Source organism: Podarcis filfolensis, assembly GCF_964270895.1.
Source record: "Podarcis filfolensis genome assembly, chromosome: 4".
NCBI lineage: Eukaryota > Metazoa > Chordata > Lepidosauria > Squamata > Lacertidae > Podarcis > Podarcis filfolensis.
Window position 1 is genome coordinate 63,629,844 of NC_139607.1, and position 18,574 is coordinate 63,648,417.

General features: G+C 41.5%; 1 protein-coding gene across 1 annotated transcript; it reads right to left on the minus strand.

Annotated features, from left to right (window-relative positions):
* Positions 1–6,878: 6,878 nt before the first annotated feature.
* Positions 6,879–7,820, minus strand: LOC310761865 (olfactory receptor 5V1-like; the record flags this gene model as incomplete). Its single annotated transcript, XM_083612062.1, has 1 exon — positions 6,879–7,820. The coding sequence occupies one exon, from the start codon at positions 7,818–7,820 to the stop codon at positions 6,879–6,881; it is 942 nt and encodes a 313-aa protein (XP_083468188.1).
* Positions 7,821–18,574: the final 10,754 nt, after the last annotated feature.

Genomic DNA, 18,574 nt, shown 5'->3' on the forward strand with positions numbered 1-18,574 from the left:
AAGACTTTTATTATTATTATTATTATTATTATTATTATTATTATTATTATTATTAAAAGCTTCATTCTGTTGAAAAGTGGTCTCCAGTAAATAAGAGCATAAAACCAGAAGCTGAGTCCCATTAGATCAGACAAGAAGGTAAAAAGGTAAAGGACCCCTGGACAGTTAAGTCCAGTCAAAGGCGACTATGGGGTTGCAGCACTCATCTCACTTCAGGCCAAGGGAGCCGGCGTTTGTCAGCTTTCCGGATCATGTGGCCAGCAGGACTAAACCACTTCTGGCACAACAGGATACCGTGATAGAAGCCAGAGCGCACGGAAACACTGTTTACCTTCCCGCCATAGCAGTACCTATTTATCTACTTGCACTGGCATGCTTTCAAACTGCTAGGTTGGCAGGAGCTGGGACAGAGCAACGGGAGCTCACCCCATGGCAGGGATTTGAACCACCGACCTTCTGATCAGCAACCCCAAGAGGCTCAGTGGTTTAGACCACAGTGCCACCCGCACCCCTGAAGATCCATCTAGCTCAGCACCAGCACCAGCACCCAAAGCACTCTGTCCATCCTGGGGGAGGGATGTTAGCAGGGCTTTCACTGCTTGCATTGGTGAGGGCTTAACACTTCACATTTTCCATTCTTATGGAAAGAAGAGTTAGGAGAGCATTGGTGCTCTTTCCTATTATTATAATTATTATTATTATTATTATTATTATTATTATTATTATTATATTATTATTATTATTATTATTATTATTATTATTATTATTAAAATTTCTACACTATTCTTCATCTGAAGATCACAGGGTGGTTTACAATATAAAAACACAAAAATACATACCATAACAACACCCTCCCTCCACAATTTAAAGGCCATAGATTGCTTAATTTGCCAAAGACCTTGGAGAAGAGGAATGTTTTTGCCTGGCACCTAAATATATAGGCAACAAAGGCTCCAGGTGAGCCTTTTTGGGGAGAGCATTCCACAAAGGGGGAGTCACCACAGAAAAGGCCTAAACTCATCTTGCCACTCTCCAGACCTTTCATGGAGGAAGCACATAAATAAGAGTCTCAGATGATGCTTGCAGGGTCAGGTCTGGTTCATGTGGAGAGAGGATGAAGTGGATGAAGAATTTATATAGTGGTATTGGGATATTTTCAGTGCTTAATTTCTTAAAGGTTTGTAACATTTGACTTCTATAACCAACACCAGGTATTCATTGAACATGGGTATGGTTAATTTTGATGTGGTGTGATCCCTTCACCATAGGATCAGGGCCCCGAAGAAGGGGCTTAAAAAGCATTTTTACTCTCGTTTCCATAGGCAAAGGAATCAAGAAGCCCCTTTATCTCTTCAAGTGGCTAGGTAGTCTTACCTATAGCAAACCTTGGAAGCAGATAATGGCCTGGCTCACACATAACACTAAGCCATGGTTAATGTTAACCATAGCTAATAAACCATAGTTAAAGCTGAGGTGTTTGGCAGAAAAAGGACTCTTCACTTGTGTTTCTGTAGCTTTAGGTCTAACCTGTAGTCCCAGCACAAGGGATTTAAAATTCTGGCCAGTTCCTAATTAATTTAGGGTCCCATTGATTTCAGTGAGTGTACTCTAAGCATGGCTAAGTCTAAATCCAACCCAATGCTTTAAGACCCTTTAAAACTTAGCACAGGTCCCAGTTACTAAACAAATGTCTGGCATGAATATAAATTTTTGGCTAGGCAGAAAGATAATTAGGAGTCCTGGATAATTGTGGTGGTTCGACTGCATTTGGCTTGATGACCCAAGTATGAATCAGCAGAAAACGCCGCAATCCAGCCATTGCCATGATATTTTTGGAGCACATGGCGGTGCTCCAAACAACGCAAGCGAGGTAGTGTCTCAGCGTATGTGCAATTATTCTGTTCCTTTTCAAAAGGGTGATTCAGAGAGAGGGGGAGCTGCGTGGCTGAGAAAGAGACAGAAAAATATGTGCGGGTACATGCTTGCATGTGCCAAAAAGCAAGGGGGGGGGACTGACAGGCGAGAAGGGAGAAAACGGAATGCAAAAGAATGAAGACAAAAAGCTAAATTGAAAAGGAACCCACCTCACAGGGATAGGGGTGTGTGTATGTGTGTGTGTGTGTGTGTGTGTGTGAGAGAGAGAGAGAGAGAGAGAGAGAGAGAGAGAGAGAGAGAGAGAGAAGATATTTAGAGACCATGAAGGGATCAAAATGCAAACATGATCATCTCAGCCTCCTGCGCTCATAATGCTTACAACAACAACAAAATGTAGATTTTGATTTAGCTGTATAACTCACAATTCTTTCACACACACACACAAAAACACACCTGTTTTCTCACTACCAGGCTCTGCTGCCCTCTTGTGGGAAGCAGAAGAATATCTAAACAAATGATGTGATTTATTTCATTGTGGTGGTCTTCATCCATTTTAAAGAGAGAAAAAACCCCTTTTATTAGGAAGGGAAACCACCAGTGCAACTGCATATTTCCATAGGTTAGCATACAGGAAGAAAACTGAAATCTCAAGGGTTTAATATTCAGAATTGCTGGGTTGTCATCTCACCTCTGGTATTGACCTTGGCCAATATATTCTCTTTGCCTGATTTCTAGTTGTATGAAATAGAGATTGGGTCCATTAATTCACAAGGTTATTATAAGGGTTGAAGCAAGGGGTGAGGAAGAAGGATATATGATTCAGGAGCAGAACTATCGCATAGACTCTGATGATGATAAGCATGTTGTTGTTGTTCAGTCGTTTAGTCGTGTCCGACTCTTCGTGACCCCATGGACCAGAGCACGCCAGGCACTCCTGTCTTCCACTGCCTCCCGCAGTTTGGTCAGACTCATGCTGGTAGCTTCGAGAACACTGTCCAGCCATCTCGTCCTCTGTCGTCCCCTTCTCCTTGTGCCCTTCATCCTTCCCAACATCAGGGTCTTTTCCAGGGAGTCTTCTCTTCTCATGAGGTGGCCAAAGTATTGGAGCCTCAGCTTCAGGATCTGTCCTTCCAGTGAGCACTCAGGGCTGATTTCCTTAAGAATGGAGAGGTTTGATCTTCTTGCAGTCCATGGGATTCTCAAGAGTCTCCTCCAACACCATAATTCAAAAGCATCAATTCTTCGGCGATCAGCCTTCTTTATGGTCCAGCTCTCACTTCCATACATCACTACTGGGAAAACCATAGCTTTAACTATACAGACCTTTGTTGGCAAGGTGATGTCTCTGCTTTTCTTTTCTTTTCTTTTTTTGGATAAGCATAGACAAGCACTTTTTCGGCCTCTGTTGATGGGTAAGTTTAGGGGTAGAGTGTGTACCAAAAGGCTGCCATCTCTCAGTCCAGCCTAGGTCTCATAGGTATTGGAATAGGTAAAAACAAAGCATCCTGGCCAAGGTCTTCTGTTGGTCATGAGAAGAGAAGAACCCTCCTTTGCACAGCCTCACGCTCTGCTCTCCTTTCTTGAACTGCTAAAGCTGATCCTATCCTCACTTGGGAGTAAGCCCAATTTAATTAATTGGGGCTTATTTCCAAGTAGGAGATACTGTTGTTGCTGTTGTTGTTGTTGCTGGTGCTGCTAATAAATTTATACTCTGCTTTCCCCCTTCACTTTGAGTTGCTCAAAGTGTCTTATAAATAAAAAGCAAAGGTGAAAGCAAAAAGAGCAGGCAAGCAGCAGCTGCACAGGATTGCAGTGTAAAGACCAGTAACCCCTTCAGCAGTTGTTACACTTACACACACACACCCAATATATGTGAAGGAGAGCAGGGAAGAGCTCCTGAAACTGGTAGGCACTTGCAAAAATACAACAGGCCCTGCAGGTTTGCAGTCTAAGGGATTGTGCATGTGATTCATTGTGTTTGGAGGAGAGGGAGTATTTTGTAGGAGAATTCAGGATGCGGAAGGGGTTGGGGAAGGACTGGGTTGTAAAAAGTCACATCCTCCAGTGCTGCCGTTTCCCACCACCACCTTTTGCACTGCTTTACAGACGTTGCCATTCGAAATTCTCCATTTTATAAAGCAATTGGGGAGCAGTAAGAACTATTCAGCAGAACATTTTGGAAGGTTTAATTTTTCACATTTTAAATAGTTTCTGGAGTCGGTTTCGTTTTTACCAATCCAAGGATAAGGGTGGATTACAAGATGAAAGAAAGGTGACCTTAGTAAGTGAAAAGAGCTGTAATGAAATGGAAAATTGTAAACTCCCCTTAAATGCCAGCTCCCACAACAAAAAAGGAAGGAAGGAAGGAAGGAAGGAAGGAAGGAAGGAAGGAAGGAAGGAAGGAAGGAAGGAGTTTGTTTTTCACCAAGATCATCAAATTTTTGAGTTTCATTGTAGCAATGTTCAGGTGATTGCTTTCGATGCAGACTCTACCGAGACAGTAAGAAAAGGCAACAAATTTTCCCAAATCATGAACAATACATTGTGTCTGTGTGTCTCTAAACTCTACACCATTAGCTACTTCTGCTGCAATTATTCCTGTTTAGCATTTAGGGCTTTCGTTCCCTCTTAAGGATGATGTTCTACTACGGCAGTAATACGTTTTCCAGTTCTCAAGCAGCTGCAGCTCGAGAGATAGAAAACCTCTTACTTTTACACTAACATCAAGGCCTTTTAATGTTACTCTGGCAGAATAAAACCATAATATACAAGACAATCTGGCCCTTAACTCAGGTAAAGCCTCCAAGGATATTGCAAGGGAAGTCTGTAATTGACCCTCCTAGGTGGCACTCAAGCACTGCACTTATAATTGAACCACTGGTATTTAGGAATCAACTCACAGTGGCATTCCGCTCCCTCTCTATACTTGACACAGGTGGAGCCCAGCGGAGTACACTCAACCACTTCCATTCATCCAGTTGCAGAGGTTCACCCTCTCCTAAGATAGATGGGAATTTGGTGCTCTAAATGCCCAGGAGGGAAAATGTGCAGGAAGGAGGCTGAGATGGAAAGAAATACATTGCTGCTTTGAACAACGAGGTGCCCTAAAAGATCTGAACTGAGCATTTTGAGGAAATGCCCTTATTTTCTGGACACAGAGGGGATTAAGCACGGCCTGAGATACAAGGACATGAAGGGGAAATGTGCCATTGGTAAGCATAACATAAGAAGAGCTGGCTGGCTACTGGTCCATCTAGCTAATAATTGTCTGCACTGACTGGAAGTGGCTCTCCATTATTTTTGGCAGGATCTTTCCCCAGTCCTGCTTGGAGATACTAGGGATTGAACCTGGAACCTTCTGCATTCAAGGCAGGTCCTCTGCTAAGGCCTTCCCATAACCAGTAAATCTCAAGTAATGGCTTGTCCGCACATGACAATGAGACATCCTCAAAGCACTTCACTTATGTCAGTTTGCAATCCTTACAACAACCTTGCAAGGTCACCCTGCATTATCTCCCCCAGAATACAGATGGGGAGGTAAGCTTAAGGACAGAGAAGAGAGCCTAGCAGAGCTGAGACCTGAACCAAGGAGTTCCTGATTTTTAGCTCAGTTGCTTAGCCACTATACTAAATACATCAGATTGAGGAGGAAGAGCCTTGAGACAATATTGTGGGTTACAGGCAGTAAATGGTGAGGGTTTCCCACCACCACAGTTTTGAATATGCTTCCACATTTAAAAAAAACATTTTCCCGCAAACAGAAAAAGAGTGCAATAGGTGGGATGCTCCCTGCTGTGCTAATTTTCTGCTTGTAGGGAGGGATTTTTGTATATGTGTGGGATTCAAAAAAGATGAGTGTGAGGAAAATGTTGCCCCTCTAACCAGTTTCCAAACCTAGAGCAAAATGTTAATTAAGAAACCAACCAAGGCCATACCTAAAATGTTAATTGGGAATCATTGGTAGAGCTTTGGTGCTTTGATGCAAAAGGACTTGGGTTCAATCCCTGTCATCTTCAAGTCAGACTGAGAGAATATTCGTGTCTGAAACCCTTGAGAAATGTTGCCAGCCAGTATAGACCACATGGAGCTAGTATAGAATAAGGTACCTTCCTCTGTTTGCTAATGGCAAAACAGCTGCTAACCTGTTTCTAGAAGAGTAAACTTGTTAACAATAATCCTTTCATTCATTAAATGTTTATATTTTGCTAGGAACTAGTAATGTTGGATTAATATAGATTTTGTATATGTTCAGCAGAGCTTCCACAACTCAGATTATACCTATGCAAAAGTTCTGGTAATCTGAATCTGAATGTGTTTCCTTCGTGTAAATAGCTCTCACCCAAATGCTTGGCTAACTAACAGTTCAGATACAATGGTTGTAGTTAGTTAAAGTCATCTCAGGCTCACCTACCTGGGAGTGACTCTAACTGAACTCCGTGGAAATTGCTTCTGAGTGGACATGCATATGCAGTGCTTTGGGGGGGAGGGTACGCAGGGGTACGCATACCCCTAAACATTTTGTGAATCTAATGGGAGAATAAACTAAATTAAAAAAATAAATTAGTTTCTTCTCTAGCGTGGTGAATCGTCAGTTCCGTTGAATAACACGGTGAATCATCAGTTCTGTTGAATAGTACAGTGAATCGTCAGTGCCATTGCTACCCCCAATGGCGGGCTCATTTCCTTTCCTGGTGTTTCCTGAAGCGAGCGTTTAATGTGTGAAGCAGTGTGGAATGTGGATGTGTGGAATCAGGAAGATGTTAGTGCACACAACCTCATGCCAATGTGGAAGTTACTATGAGCTGTCAGCTGTGTAATATGAGGTAATGCATGTTCTTTGTACTTTTGTCCATTTACTGTATTTATTTTTCCCAATTCGAATTATAAAATGGTGAGTTTCTTGAGTCAAAATGAGAGTACCCTTAAACATTTTTATTATTATTATTTCTTTTTAAAAAGCATTGTACATATGATTGTGCACTGGAGTTCTCTTTTTGCTCTCCTCAGGTCCTAGCTGAGGAAGAGAAATATTTCTTGCCCATTCTCATCAAGCCAGCCTTTACCTCTTTATTCCTCAGACTGTAAATGATTGGATTCAACATGGGTGTTACAATGCAATACAGCGAGGAAACCAAAGTATCTACATCCAGGGAGTACCCTGAACTTGGCCTGTCATAGTTGAAGTTGGATGTGCCGTAGAATATCACGACCACCATCAGGTGCGAAGCGCAGGTGGAGAAAGCCTTCATTCTGCCCTCAGAGGAATTGATCCTCAGGATAGCACAGATGATGCGGATGTAGGAGACCAGAATAAAGAGGCAGGGGCTGAGCCCTATCAACGCACTGGCCAGGTGGAGCACAGCTTCATTCACGGAAGTGTCTGAGCAAGAGAGCTTCAGAAGCAAGGGGACATCGCAGAAGAAGTGGCTGAGCTCGTTGGACTTGCAGATGGTTAAGGACGATGTCAGGAGGGTGTGCACCAGTGAGTTTGTCAAGCCGCACATCCAGGAGAACCCGGCCATCTTGGTGCAAGCCCCCTTGCTCATGATGCTGGAATAATGCAAGGGGCTACAGATAGCCACGTATCGGTCGTATGCCATGACAGCCAACAGCACACATTCTGTCCCTGCGCAGGTAATGAGGGAGAACAGCTGGACAATGCATCCCGCATACGATATGGTTTTCTTTGCTCGGAAGAAGTTAGCCAGCATAACGGGGACTGTGGCAGAGATATAGCAAATGTCTAGGAACGACAGGTTGCTCAGGAAGTAATACATAGGGCTATGAAGGGTCAGATCTGTTCTGATCAGGGCAAGTATCAGAGCATTTCCCGCTAGAGTTACCGTGTAGATGACTAGGAATACTAAAAAGAACAGAACATAGAGGCTGGGGTGGTTTGTAAAGCCCAGGAAAATAAATTCGTCTACAAAGGTTTGGTTTTCCATTTGCTCAGGGGCCATTTGTAGAAAAGAAATGGAGCAGCCTTTTGAGACGGGATAATGATCGACGTGTGTGAATGCTCAGAATGTGGAGTCAATCCGCTGTAAGCAATTTAGCAAAGGTTGGCATCTGTGCCTTCATATCATGTGGGTCCCAAGTAGCGTTTTGCTACAGAATTAACCCCACAATTATTAAATCACCAAGAGAAGGAGCAGGTTATACAGAAGAACGTATAACCCAATCCCTAGTAGCTGGTTACCTGTATGGAGGAGGGAAAAGAAACAAATGATGCCAACACGAATGTGAGGATTGCTAGGAGCTAAAGGAATTGAGATCAAGAATAAGGACCCGTATTAATATAATTTACAGTAAAACTCTGCTATTCAATTATCAGCTAACACTTCCCATTGTCAAAATTCTCTTAGTCCCTCATGTAGCCTTCATATTCATGTAATTTATTTTTTAAAAAAACATTCCTGTTTACTTCTTTCATCGCGTTCTACGGTGTTTCTATGGAGAAAAGCTGTAGCTGACTGGCAGAGCATCTGCTTTGCATGCAGAAGGTCGCAGGTTCAATCCCCAGCATCTCCAGGTAGGGCCAGGAGAGACCCTGGTCTGAAATCCTGGAGAGCTGCTGCCCATCAGTGTGGACCAAGGTTAGCCAACATGGTGCACACCAGATGCTTGGGCCAGAATTGCCAGTGGTCAGGGATTATGGGAGTTTTAGGACTGGAAGACACCATCTTGGCTACCCCTGGCATAGGCAATACTGAGCTACTACTGTTCTGGCCCAGGTCTGACCCACTACGAAGCAGCATTCCTAAATTCTTATGTTTTGCGGTTATTCCACGTACACACATGCATACCCTCTGACCTGCAGACTCATGATCTCTGCAGCTCGTTTTGGAACACCGGTGATCACATTTTGCCAATGTTCCATGATAAATTCCAATGAGTTCATATATTGATCCTGTGTATACGGAAGAGTGAGCAATTCTCACAGTTGCAAACAAAACATAACCCTGCTAAGCTTGAATGTAAAGGACACATCAGATTTAAGATCCTTTCCTTGCATATCATGCCAATTTCTACTACCTAGTTACTCCTTGCATCACAAAAATTTAAATTTTTAAGCTGTGTTCCCTTATTTTGATCTTTTCTAATTAAATGGCATTGTGGTTCTCAATAGTATTCATTATTTGTTTTTGTTTTTTAAAAAAATAAAATTTCTGCTTGCTAATGCTCATTTGAAAATTGAACGTATGAAATGTTTCAGACTTTTATATGAGAGGTTCTCTTCAGCCTTGGTTCTTTCTACTGCTCACTTCCACCCCAGATTTTTAAAATGCTTTTAAATAACTAAAACAACTGCAGTGCTGATGGTCAGCTCCAAGCTGCAGTTTTCCTTCTGATGGCTTATTATCTTGAAACCAGTCACAGAGCAGACAGCCCTCAGAGAACTGGCCTTGGTAAAGGAGGGTGTATGGCACCCAGACTCAGGGGCCAAAATAACTTTGCTGGCCTTGGGTGGCCAACAGTGAGACTTGACTGTAGGGGTAATGCCATTTGCTGCTCTGAGACAGGCTGCAAATTGTCCTGAGCCAGCTCTGGCAGCACCTCACAAACCTCCATTTTAAAATATGGCCTCCTCAAGGAGACCATTTTAAATAATTCCTGAGGTACTCATTTTCAAGCAATAAGCTGGACAATTTTCTCTTTAGATGCAAGACAACAAAATTATGGTCTTCTTTTCCCAACTTATTTTTTCCCCTGTCATCCATATAGCAAGATAATTTATTTAGCTTCCACATCCTTGAAGCAAGATTAATTTTTAAAAATATCTTCTACCTCATAAATAATTTCCATGCACCACAGTTGTGCTAAATCTTTGTCTTTCCTTCTTTACCCTTAACACAGCATAGAAGTTGATCTTATTTCCTGAGTTTTTCCTTGTGTCCTACAGGGTGCATATTTTCTCATAAAAACGTAATTTCTACTAAATCAAAGATAAGGTTTCATGGCTGAAACTTATATTTATTGCCATTCTTTAGACATAACATCCATTTGGACATTTTCATGAGAAATTATTTTGTTTATCCCAAATAAAACATTAATGCAGCTTCTTACAGTTTGTGTGGGTGGGTGTTAACCCTGCATTTTCTCACAAAGGAGCAAATCAGGTCCGTAAGATGAACAATCCCAAATCCAGAACCTATTAAGCTAGTCCTGTGAGCTCAAGGACACCTCAGACCTGTTTACAGTAATAAGCAGCCTCACTACTACCACTGCTCTGTCCTTTATGGCAAACTCTGTTTGAAATGAAGCGGTGTTAGGTGGTACATGACCCCAGTCAAGCTTGCAAAAATATATCATTTGCCCGATAATAAATGTTGGAAATGTAAGGAGGTGGAAGGTACATTCTTTCACCTTTGGTGGACGTGCCCAAAGATTAAGGCTTTCTGGGAAATGATTTATAATGAAATGAAAAAGGTATTTAAGTATACCTTCTTGAAAAAACCAGAGGCTTTTCTCTTGGGCATAGTCGGCCATTTGGTGCCAAAGAAGGACAGAACTTTTTTTATGTATGCTACAACGGCAGCAAGAATACTTATAGCAAAGCACTGGAAGACTCAAGATCTACCCACTCTGGAAGAATGGCAGATGAAATTGATTGACTGTATGGGACTGGCAGAAATGACCGGCAGAATCCGCGACCAGGGAGAAGAGTCGGCAGAAGAAGATTGGAAGAAATTTAAGGATTATTTACAGAAATACTACAAAATTAATGAACTCTGAAAAGATGCTGGATTGAACTTTTGTGGTCTCTAGCTGTTATGATAAAGATAACAGGGATTAAAATTGTTTAAGTCATAGAATTTAAAAAGTTGAGTGGAAAATAAGGTGTTAATTAAAAGGAATGTTAAGAGATTAGGATTTGCTGGATTAACAATTTGAACTAGAAAACAAGAAGGGGAGGTATGAGGAAGTCAAAGAAATATGTTACTGAAAAATTGTTATTGAAATTGATTTGTTTTTAATTAAAAAATAAATGAAATGAAGCGGTGTTTCAAAAGCAGCTGATAATAAGAGATAGCAGCCAATTGTTGGGAGGGTGGGGGGAGTAAGTCCAAAATTCTGTTGGCTGACAGTCTCCCCAAGCAACTGTTTGGATCCATTGAAATATCTTTTAAACATAAAACCCATGGAGACAAAAGGAGTGTTTAAGCATCTTCAACCTGATCCAGGAGGATCTATATTTTAATGGCTTTAATTTATATTTGTTGTTTGTTTACTGAGCTAATAGTTTTTATTAAGAATAAAAGAGCCACATTCATTCATGCCAAAGCCCTGTTTAGGGAAGTTTTTAATGATGTTTTATCTCATTTTTAACATTCTGTTGGCAGCCGCCCAGAGTGGCTGGGGAAACCCAGCCACATGAGCGGGGTATAAATAAATTGTTGTTGTTGTTGTTACACCAGTATTCTGTTCTGACGGTAGCCAGATGCCCGTGGGAAACCCATAAGCAGGACTCAAGCACAAGAACCCTCTCCCCTCCGTCAGTTTCCAGCAACATTGCATATTATATACAGTGTTACTGTACATCTTATATATTGTGTTTTTATTGTTATTATTTGGCGGGGGGGTTCTTTAATTTCCATTGTAAGCACATAATGCTGGTATGTAAATGTCTCAGATGATCACACAGACTTATATGTGTATCATTTGCTGGACTGGGACCTGGGGGCATAAACTGGATTTCCATTCAGAGTCACACTTGAACAGGCAGTGGGATGCACATTCTGACATGCATTCAGATGAACATCCCAATTCGCACGTTACATGTTGCGCATTAACATCTGGTTTGTTTGCATGAACAGAGCTGGGTTGGATCGCTTCTGGTTTCAGAAGACTGGTACTTGCCTTATCATGGTGTACCAGGTCCAACACTATTCTACACTGACTGTCCATAGCTCTCCAAATCTCTCAACTAGTCCCCACAGGCATAACCTAGTCCAGCCTTCCCCAACTTGGTGTCATGCAGAACCTTTGGAGCCTAGCCTCTGAAGGCAGATCTATTGTCACTGGAAGTCAGAGGTGGTTTGTGAGGCATTTATGGTTCTTCTTACAGAAGTCAAAGACATGCAGAAAAGAGTAAAAAAAAGAAACCTGACGTGTATGTGCAGAGGTGGTGTGCACCTGATACTTCACCATTCTTTTGTCTCACAACACTGGAAGATACGCACGACCAGCCAAGACAAAGGTTCATGATTCCTCATGGTTAACTCAAGGCTATTTCTCACATAGACAAAGCCAAGCACAATGTATGCAATATTCATTTCAAGTAGGATTCTTTATTGAGCTGAATCAATGGATTGGATGCTTAAGTCGGTGAGCCACTCTTGTAGTCAGAAAAAAGAACCTATGCATCTTTTCATGTATTTGTAAAAGCAAGCAAAAAGCAAAATAAAAAAGTCCACATACCTAACTGAATAGAATTATGGGGTGCATTTAGGGTGTTTCCAGACTGCCAGCATTTTGTGGGAGGGAGTGAAACAAGCAGTGGAACTTTTGACTTGTGCAATTAAAGTGGACCAAAGGAAGGGAAACGTCTGAAGTACTGAGAGGGGAAACTGAGAGCTACAGGAAGATGTCCAATTTGAGAAGGCAAAAATGTTCACCGAGGAGAAAGAAACTCTGTGTTGTGGGATGTGTTGCATGGATTGAATTCATTTAAACTGTCTTTAATATTGTGTAATATTGTGTTTTAATATTAATGTGGTGATTTAATTGTTGCAATCCACCCCGGGACCATAGGGTAAAGGGCAGGTAATGAATGAATTGTAACAACAACAACAATAACATCAACGTGTTTCACCTGTAGTCTTAGGAGGATCAGTCAAATAAGCTTCCATGAATGAAATGTTTAACTAGATTGCAAGATTGTGATCTAAACCTTGAGCCCCTTGGCATTCAAGAGTAAGTTCAAGGATGGTCAATGGCTCCAGTCCTTAACCATCCCTACTTCTGGGTGAATCACCTGAGTTCAAAGATCCTTGCATGCAGCAGCAGGTTGCATGTATATGGCTGTTCACACAGATTTCATTTTGGGATAGATGGTTAATACTGTTAACTCTTTTTACTCTGATTACTGTTGCAAGAGGGGAGAAAAAGGGACACATCCCTCATCCCCAAACAGGTAATATCTGCTGTCAGAGACAACCATATTTCCCTGCTGTGTTCCTGGTCTTGTTCTTGAATGGGGAACTATATGTATAGAGTATGTGTATACTCTATAATTGTATAGGGAGGTTTGACAAAGGAACCAATGACATAGAGGGGTTGTGGGCTTTCTTTCACTTTTCAAGGAGTTGCTGGGCAGTCATCTGTTGGGGAATGCTCCATTTCTGATTTCCTGCATAGAAGTTGGACTATGTGGCTTGCAAGACCCCTTCCACTCTATATGATTCTATAGACCTTGGATGAAGAGGTGCTGCAGAGGGACCCAAGTGAACAGCATTCATTTGCAAGCAAGGAACCTGATTTGGATGAGGAATCATGAATGTTTCTCAGTTTCTGCTTATGAATGGCCCTTGACGGATTGGGAAAGTAGGCTTGAATTGCAGCACCAAGATGCAATCCTCATAGGAACCTAGGAAGCTGCCTTAACAGTCCACTAGCTCAGCACTGTGCACATCAGCTGCTAGTGGTTCTCTGAGATGAGCAGGCTGGGATCACTCCCTACCCTACCAAGAGATGTTGGGACCTTCTTTATGCACAGCAGATGCTTTACCACTGAACAATGGCCCTTCAAAATTGAACCTGGAGGTAAAACTCATGACTTCCAGTAGCTTAGATTGCAAACTCCACCTCCACAATGGCCATTCCGTTATAGAAATACTATTACAGATAGATCAAGCATAATTCATACATTTCATTCCTGACAGTCTGGTCCTAGCAAGAATGAGCCTAGAGTTCTATTGGCAGGATAATGTGACTTATCAATGTGAGAACCCAAAAGGCTGATAAGAAAGCATACAGGTACCTACCTGAAATTGCTGTACTGTATTTACCAATGAACATCAGCATCGCTTCCTCTCAGGCTCCTATAGATTAATTCAGGAAGCACTATTTAACCGTCAGTCTAAGACCTGGGGGACATATTGTATTCGGAGAAGTATCTCAGGGACATATGCAAATAACAGGTAATTTAACTGTTTATTGCTTTTAAGGAAAACAGCAAAAATGACAAAAACATAAAATTTACCCATCTAGAGAATATACATATATATGTGATGAAAGCCTGGCTGCATTTAAAGTCAGCTGGCATTTTGCCATTGTTGCACTTGAATGAGAATTTCATTTACAGTGAATAATGATAAAGATGCTATTTAGGGTACAAAATGGATTTTATTTGAAGAACAGGTTTAGGGTATAATTTTCTAAGAAATAGCTTTTGCAATACTGTAAACTTCAGCTAAGGATACTACCAAAGCTTACATATTATTCTCCCATCAGCAATCTTCCACTTGCTCAGTTAATACTGATGCCCTGGAAATCCAAGTGTGTGTGTGATTGTGGTGGGTTTGGCATTCTGAGCTTGAGCAGTAATGAAAATATGACTAAGATTTGGTTTTCCCATAGCTGTTTGAACTTTAGCATGACTACCGAACTGCATTTGAAGATTGGGGAGGTTTTAATATGTGGCAAGTTAATCTGTTTTTCACACCTCCCCCAGAAGCTGCCCAGAGTGGCTGGGATAATAATAATATAACAACAACAACAACAACAACAACAATAATAATCTTTTTCATATCATTTGATCCCAAACATGCATGTAGGGTCTTAAATTTTAATTTTGTACCACATATTTTCATAGTGGAAGTGCTACTGTTGCAACCCACCTTAGTTCGAATGATGTGGATCCTGATGCACCAGCTGAAGACCAATTATCTATTTGATTGAAAATGACACTCTTCTATTTTCTGTAGCACATTAACAACACTCAAACATCTGAATTAAAGGATGTCACTTGAGAAGAGCTGTCTTTTTCTCATGTAACGTAAAAAAAGTTCAAAGCTCAAATCCAAAACATTCAGTTTCTTTAGACCAGGCTCCCTCAACCTCGGCCCTCCAGATGTTTTTGGCCTACAACTCCCATGATCCCTAGCTAGCAGGACCAGTGGTCAGGGATGATGGGAACTGTAGTCTCAAAACATCTGGAGGGCTGAATTTGAGGAAGCCTGGTTTAGACATTGCTTTCATTAGCTGCATTCTTGCTTGGTTCTGCTTACAGATGCAGAGGTCATTCCCATCAAAATGCCACTCTACGGTATCTCCCCATTTAATTCAGGTCTACCATTTCTGCAAACTATCCAATATGTAGCAAACAACAAGGCAGAAATGGTAAATCTGGATTAGATGGGGTGGGTGGGCTTGTGGGACGGCATTTTGATGAAGACAACAACATTGTGTGATCACTGAAGGGAAAAAATAAACTTGCATGCATGAACATCTTAGGCTGTATGAAGAAGAATAAGTATTGTGGCCATGATTCTAGCATCCACTATGTGCTTGCATGAATATACATCTGAAAGGCTGATTATTATTATTATTTAATCACACGTTTATCCCTCTCTTCCACCAAGGAATTCAGGGCAGTATAAATGGTCCTCCCATTTTTTCCTTACAACAGCAACCCTGAGAGGTACAGGAGAGACAATCTGGTCCAAGACCACTCAGTAAGTTTCGTGGCTCAGTTGGGAGTTGCTGCTCCAGCAATTGTAACCCTTCTACCACATTGGTTCTTATGAAATTGCTGTTTGTGTATTACATTTGTATCACTCTTTTCCTCCAAGGAGCTCAGAGTGACAGGGAAGCCTCAGAACAGCCCTGTGAAAAGGAGAGTCATTAGAGGAGCTTCTGGGCAGGTGGCTTCTAATGCTACCCAGTATTGTTTTTCAACTGTAAGTTCCAGGAAGAACTTTGCAGTTGACCTTTAAGAGTATTCCAACACTTGGGAGCTTGGGGCTGCAGCTGAATTGCTCAAAGTTCTGAACTAACAAACTGCTAAAAGGATGTCTTTGCCACATCTGCTCGGTCATTATGGCTTCAGTGTCTGTATCTACTATCCCCAGATTTAAGCTGCATGTATTACCACCCCCACATAAGAGAAGTAGCAGCAAAGCTTGCAGAAACAATTGAATTTGTTAGTATTTATTCAAAATAATTTCAGGGAGGGAGTGGAGAATTATTCACAGCAAGCATCTAAGGCCAGTTACTATCTTTCCAAAGAGATGCAAGCTTTGACTGTCTTTTGCAAACACATACTGTATTTTCTTTCTAAAGGCAGGGAGTTGGTTATCTTAGACTTATCCAATTCACAAAATGCACCTCTGAGGCAGTGTCGCTCATAGTGCAATTCCACATGTCTGCCACCCCCATTGAGTTCAACAGAGCTTACTTCTCTGCAAGTGGCCTGCGAGCGCTCCAGTTGGAGAACAGCCTTTACCAAAGGTGTCGTGGGCTTTGAAGACACTCGAACTCAGGACGCAAGAGAAATGTGCTAAGAGGAAGGCACGCTTGGCAAATCCACACCGTGATCAACTCCTGCCCGGAAACCAATGTCCCCACTGTGGAATGACATGTGGATCCAGAATTGGCCTCCACAGTAACTTACGGACTCATTGTTAAAACCGTGTATATGGAAGACAATCTTACTCGGCTATGAGTGATCACCAAAGAGGAAGAAGAAGGATTGCAGCCTAAGTGACTCAAATATAAAACCATTGAAGGAACTGCATGAAAATACAAATGCAGCACAGAATGTTCCTTGCTCTTTGCCGCTTTTATATTTATGACTTTTTTGTTTCTTTGAGTAAAGATGTAAGAAGTAGTAGAATTTGACTGAAGATCAGATTTACTGCTTCATATTCATGCTAAAACTAAGGCCTGATCTACTCGAGCCAACACACTCATAAACAGTCCTAGTCCTCGGATGGTTTTTTATTAAAACTCCACAGAATAATCTAGCCAGGTTTCATGTAGGGTCTTAATCCAGAATAAGGAGATAGAAAGGCAGTGCCGGATTTAGTATAAGCTAAACAAGCTATAGCTTAGGGCCCCACTCTCTTGGGGGCCCCCAAAAAAATTAAAGGAAAAAAACCTGGATGTACATTTCCAAAATATAAGATAAAAAACTAATAAAATGGCTTTAGATAAAAACTAATAAAATGGCTTTAGGTTTTCCCAGCAGTAATGTATGGAAGTGAGACCATAAAGAAGGCTGATTGCCGAAGAATTGATGCTTTTGAATTATGGTGTTGGAGGAGACTCTTGAGAGTCCCATGGACTGAAAGAAGATCAAACCTCTCCATTCTTAAGGAAATCAGGCCTGAGTGCTCACTGAAAGGACAGATCCTGAAGCTGAGACTCCAATACTTTGGCCACCTCATGAGAAGAGAAGACTCCCTGGAAAAGACCCTGATGTTGGGAAAGATGGAGGGCACAAGGAGAAGGGGACGACAGAGGATGAGATGGTTGGACAGTGTTCTCGAAGCTACCAGCATGAGTTTGACCAAACTGCAGGAGGCAGTGGAAGACAAGAGTGCCTGGCGTGCTCTGGTCCATGGGGTCACAAAGAGTCAGACACGACTAAACGACTAAACAACAACAACAAGGTCCATAAATTACCATATAGCATATATTCAACACAAAAAACAGTGACAATTTGTTGTGGACAAAGGACAGCTGGACATATAAAGGGCCCCATTACCTTCAGCAGCTTAGGGCCTCATCAAACCTAAATCCGGCCCTGTAGAAAGGTCTAGTAAAGACAAAACCTGCTTTTGTGTCTGATTATGAAGGCATGGAATTTATGAATCTCTTTCTTTGCTTATTTAACTCAGGGGCCTAGTCATTCAGTTGCAATTTGGAACCCTGGGTTTGGAGATATTCCAACAGGTAATCATTCAGGCACATCCTGTTCTTGATCTTCTGAAGTGCAGGGTTTCCTCTGCAATGACATCAAATCTATGGAAACGTTTGAGCTATGTAAATACTCCTAGCAGTTGCAGTTAGATTTCACCCTGTTCTTTCATCATGTGAAAATTTCCAAAATGTCTGATGGGATTTTAATTTCTTGAATTTCTAAAGGTTAACCTTCTAACTTGAAATAATTTGACCCAGTAGAATAAAGCTCTGGACAATTATACACACAAACGAAAACAATGCCGCTGCTTTATGACTTTATTAGCACACATTACAAGGTCCCTGTCAGAATTAAAGCTCTGTCTCATTCTGTCTTTTGAAGCAAGCACACTTGAAAATGTCAGGCACTCCCAACTATAGCAGCTTGCAGTGCTTATATATCTCAATGGAAAGTTTTGATAAATAAGGCCATAAAATTAGGTGTTGAAAGGTCATATGGTTTGACCATCAATGTATCTAAGCAGTAGTCACATTGTTCACTTCAGTGTAAAGTTGTTACTGTTTGATTTTCGTCCCCCACCCGCCTGCTGCCCCACTTTTTTAAAAAAAGAAAACGCCAATCATTTTGTATGCCAGAATGGAAAGGAAGGTCTCTGGAGTTCTGTCTTGATGTTCCTGTCTGCAGCACAACTGCATTCCTTAATGAATGCTCAGGGCTCTATTTCTAATTTTGGAATTGAGTAAAATGAATTTGCTGCAATTCTCAATCACTGGGGAATAATCTTAATGTACTTCCCCCTACTGTTTATGTCTTTATGCAAACAGTGTCTCC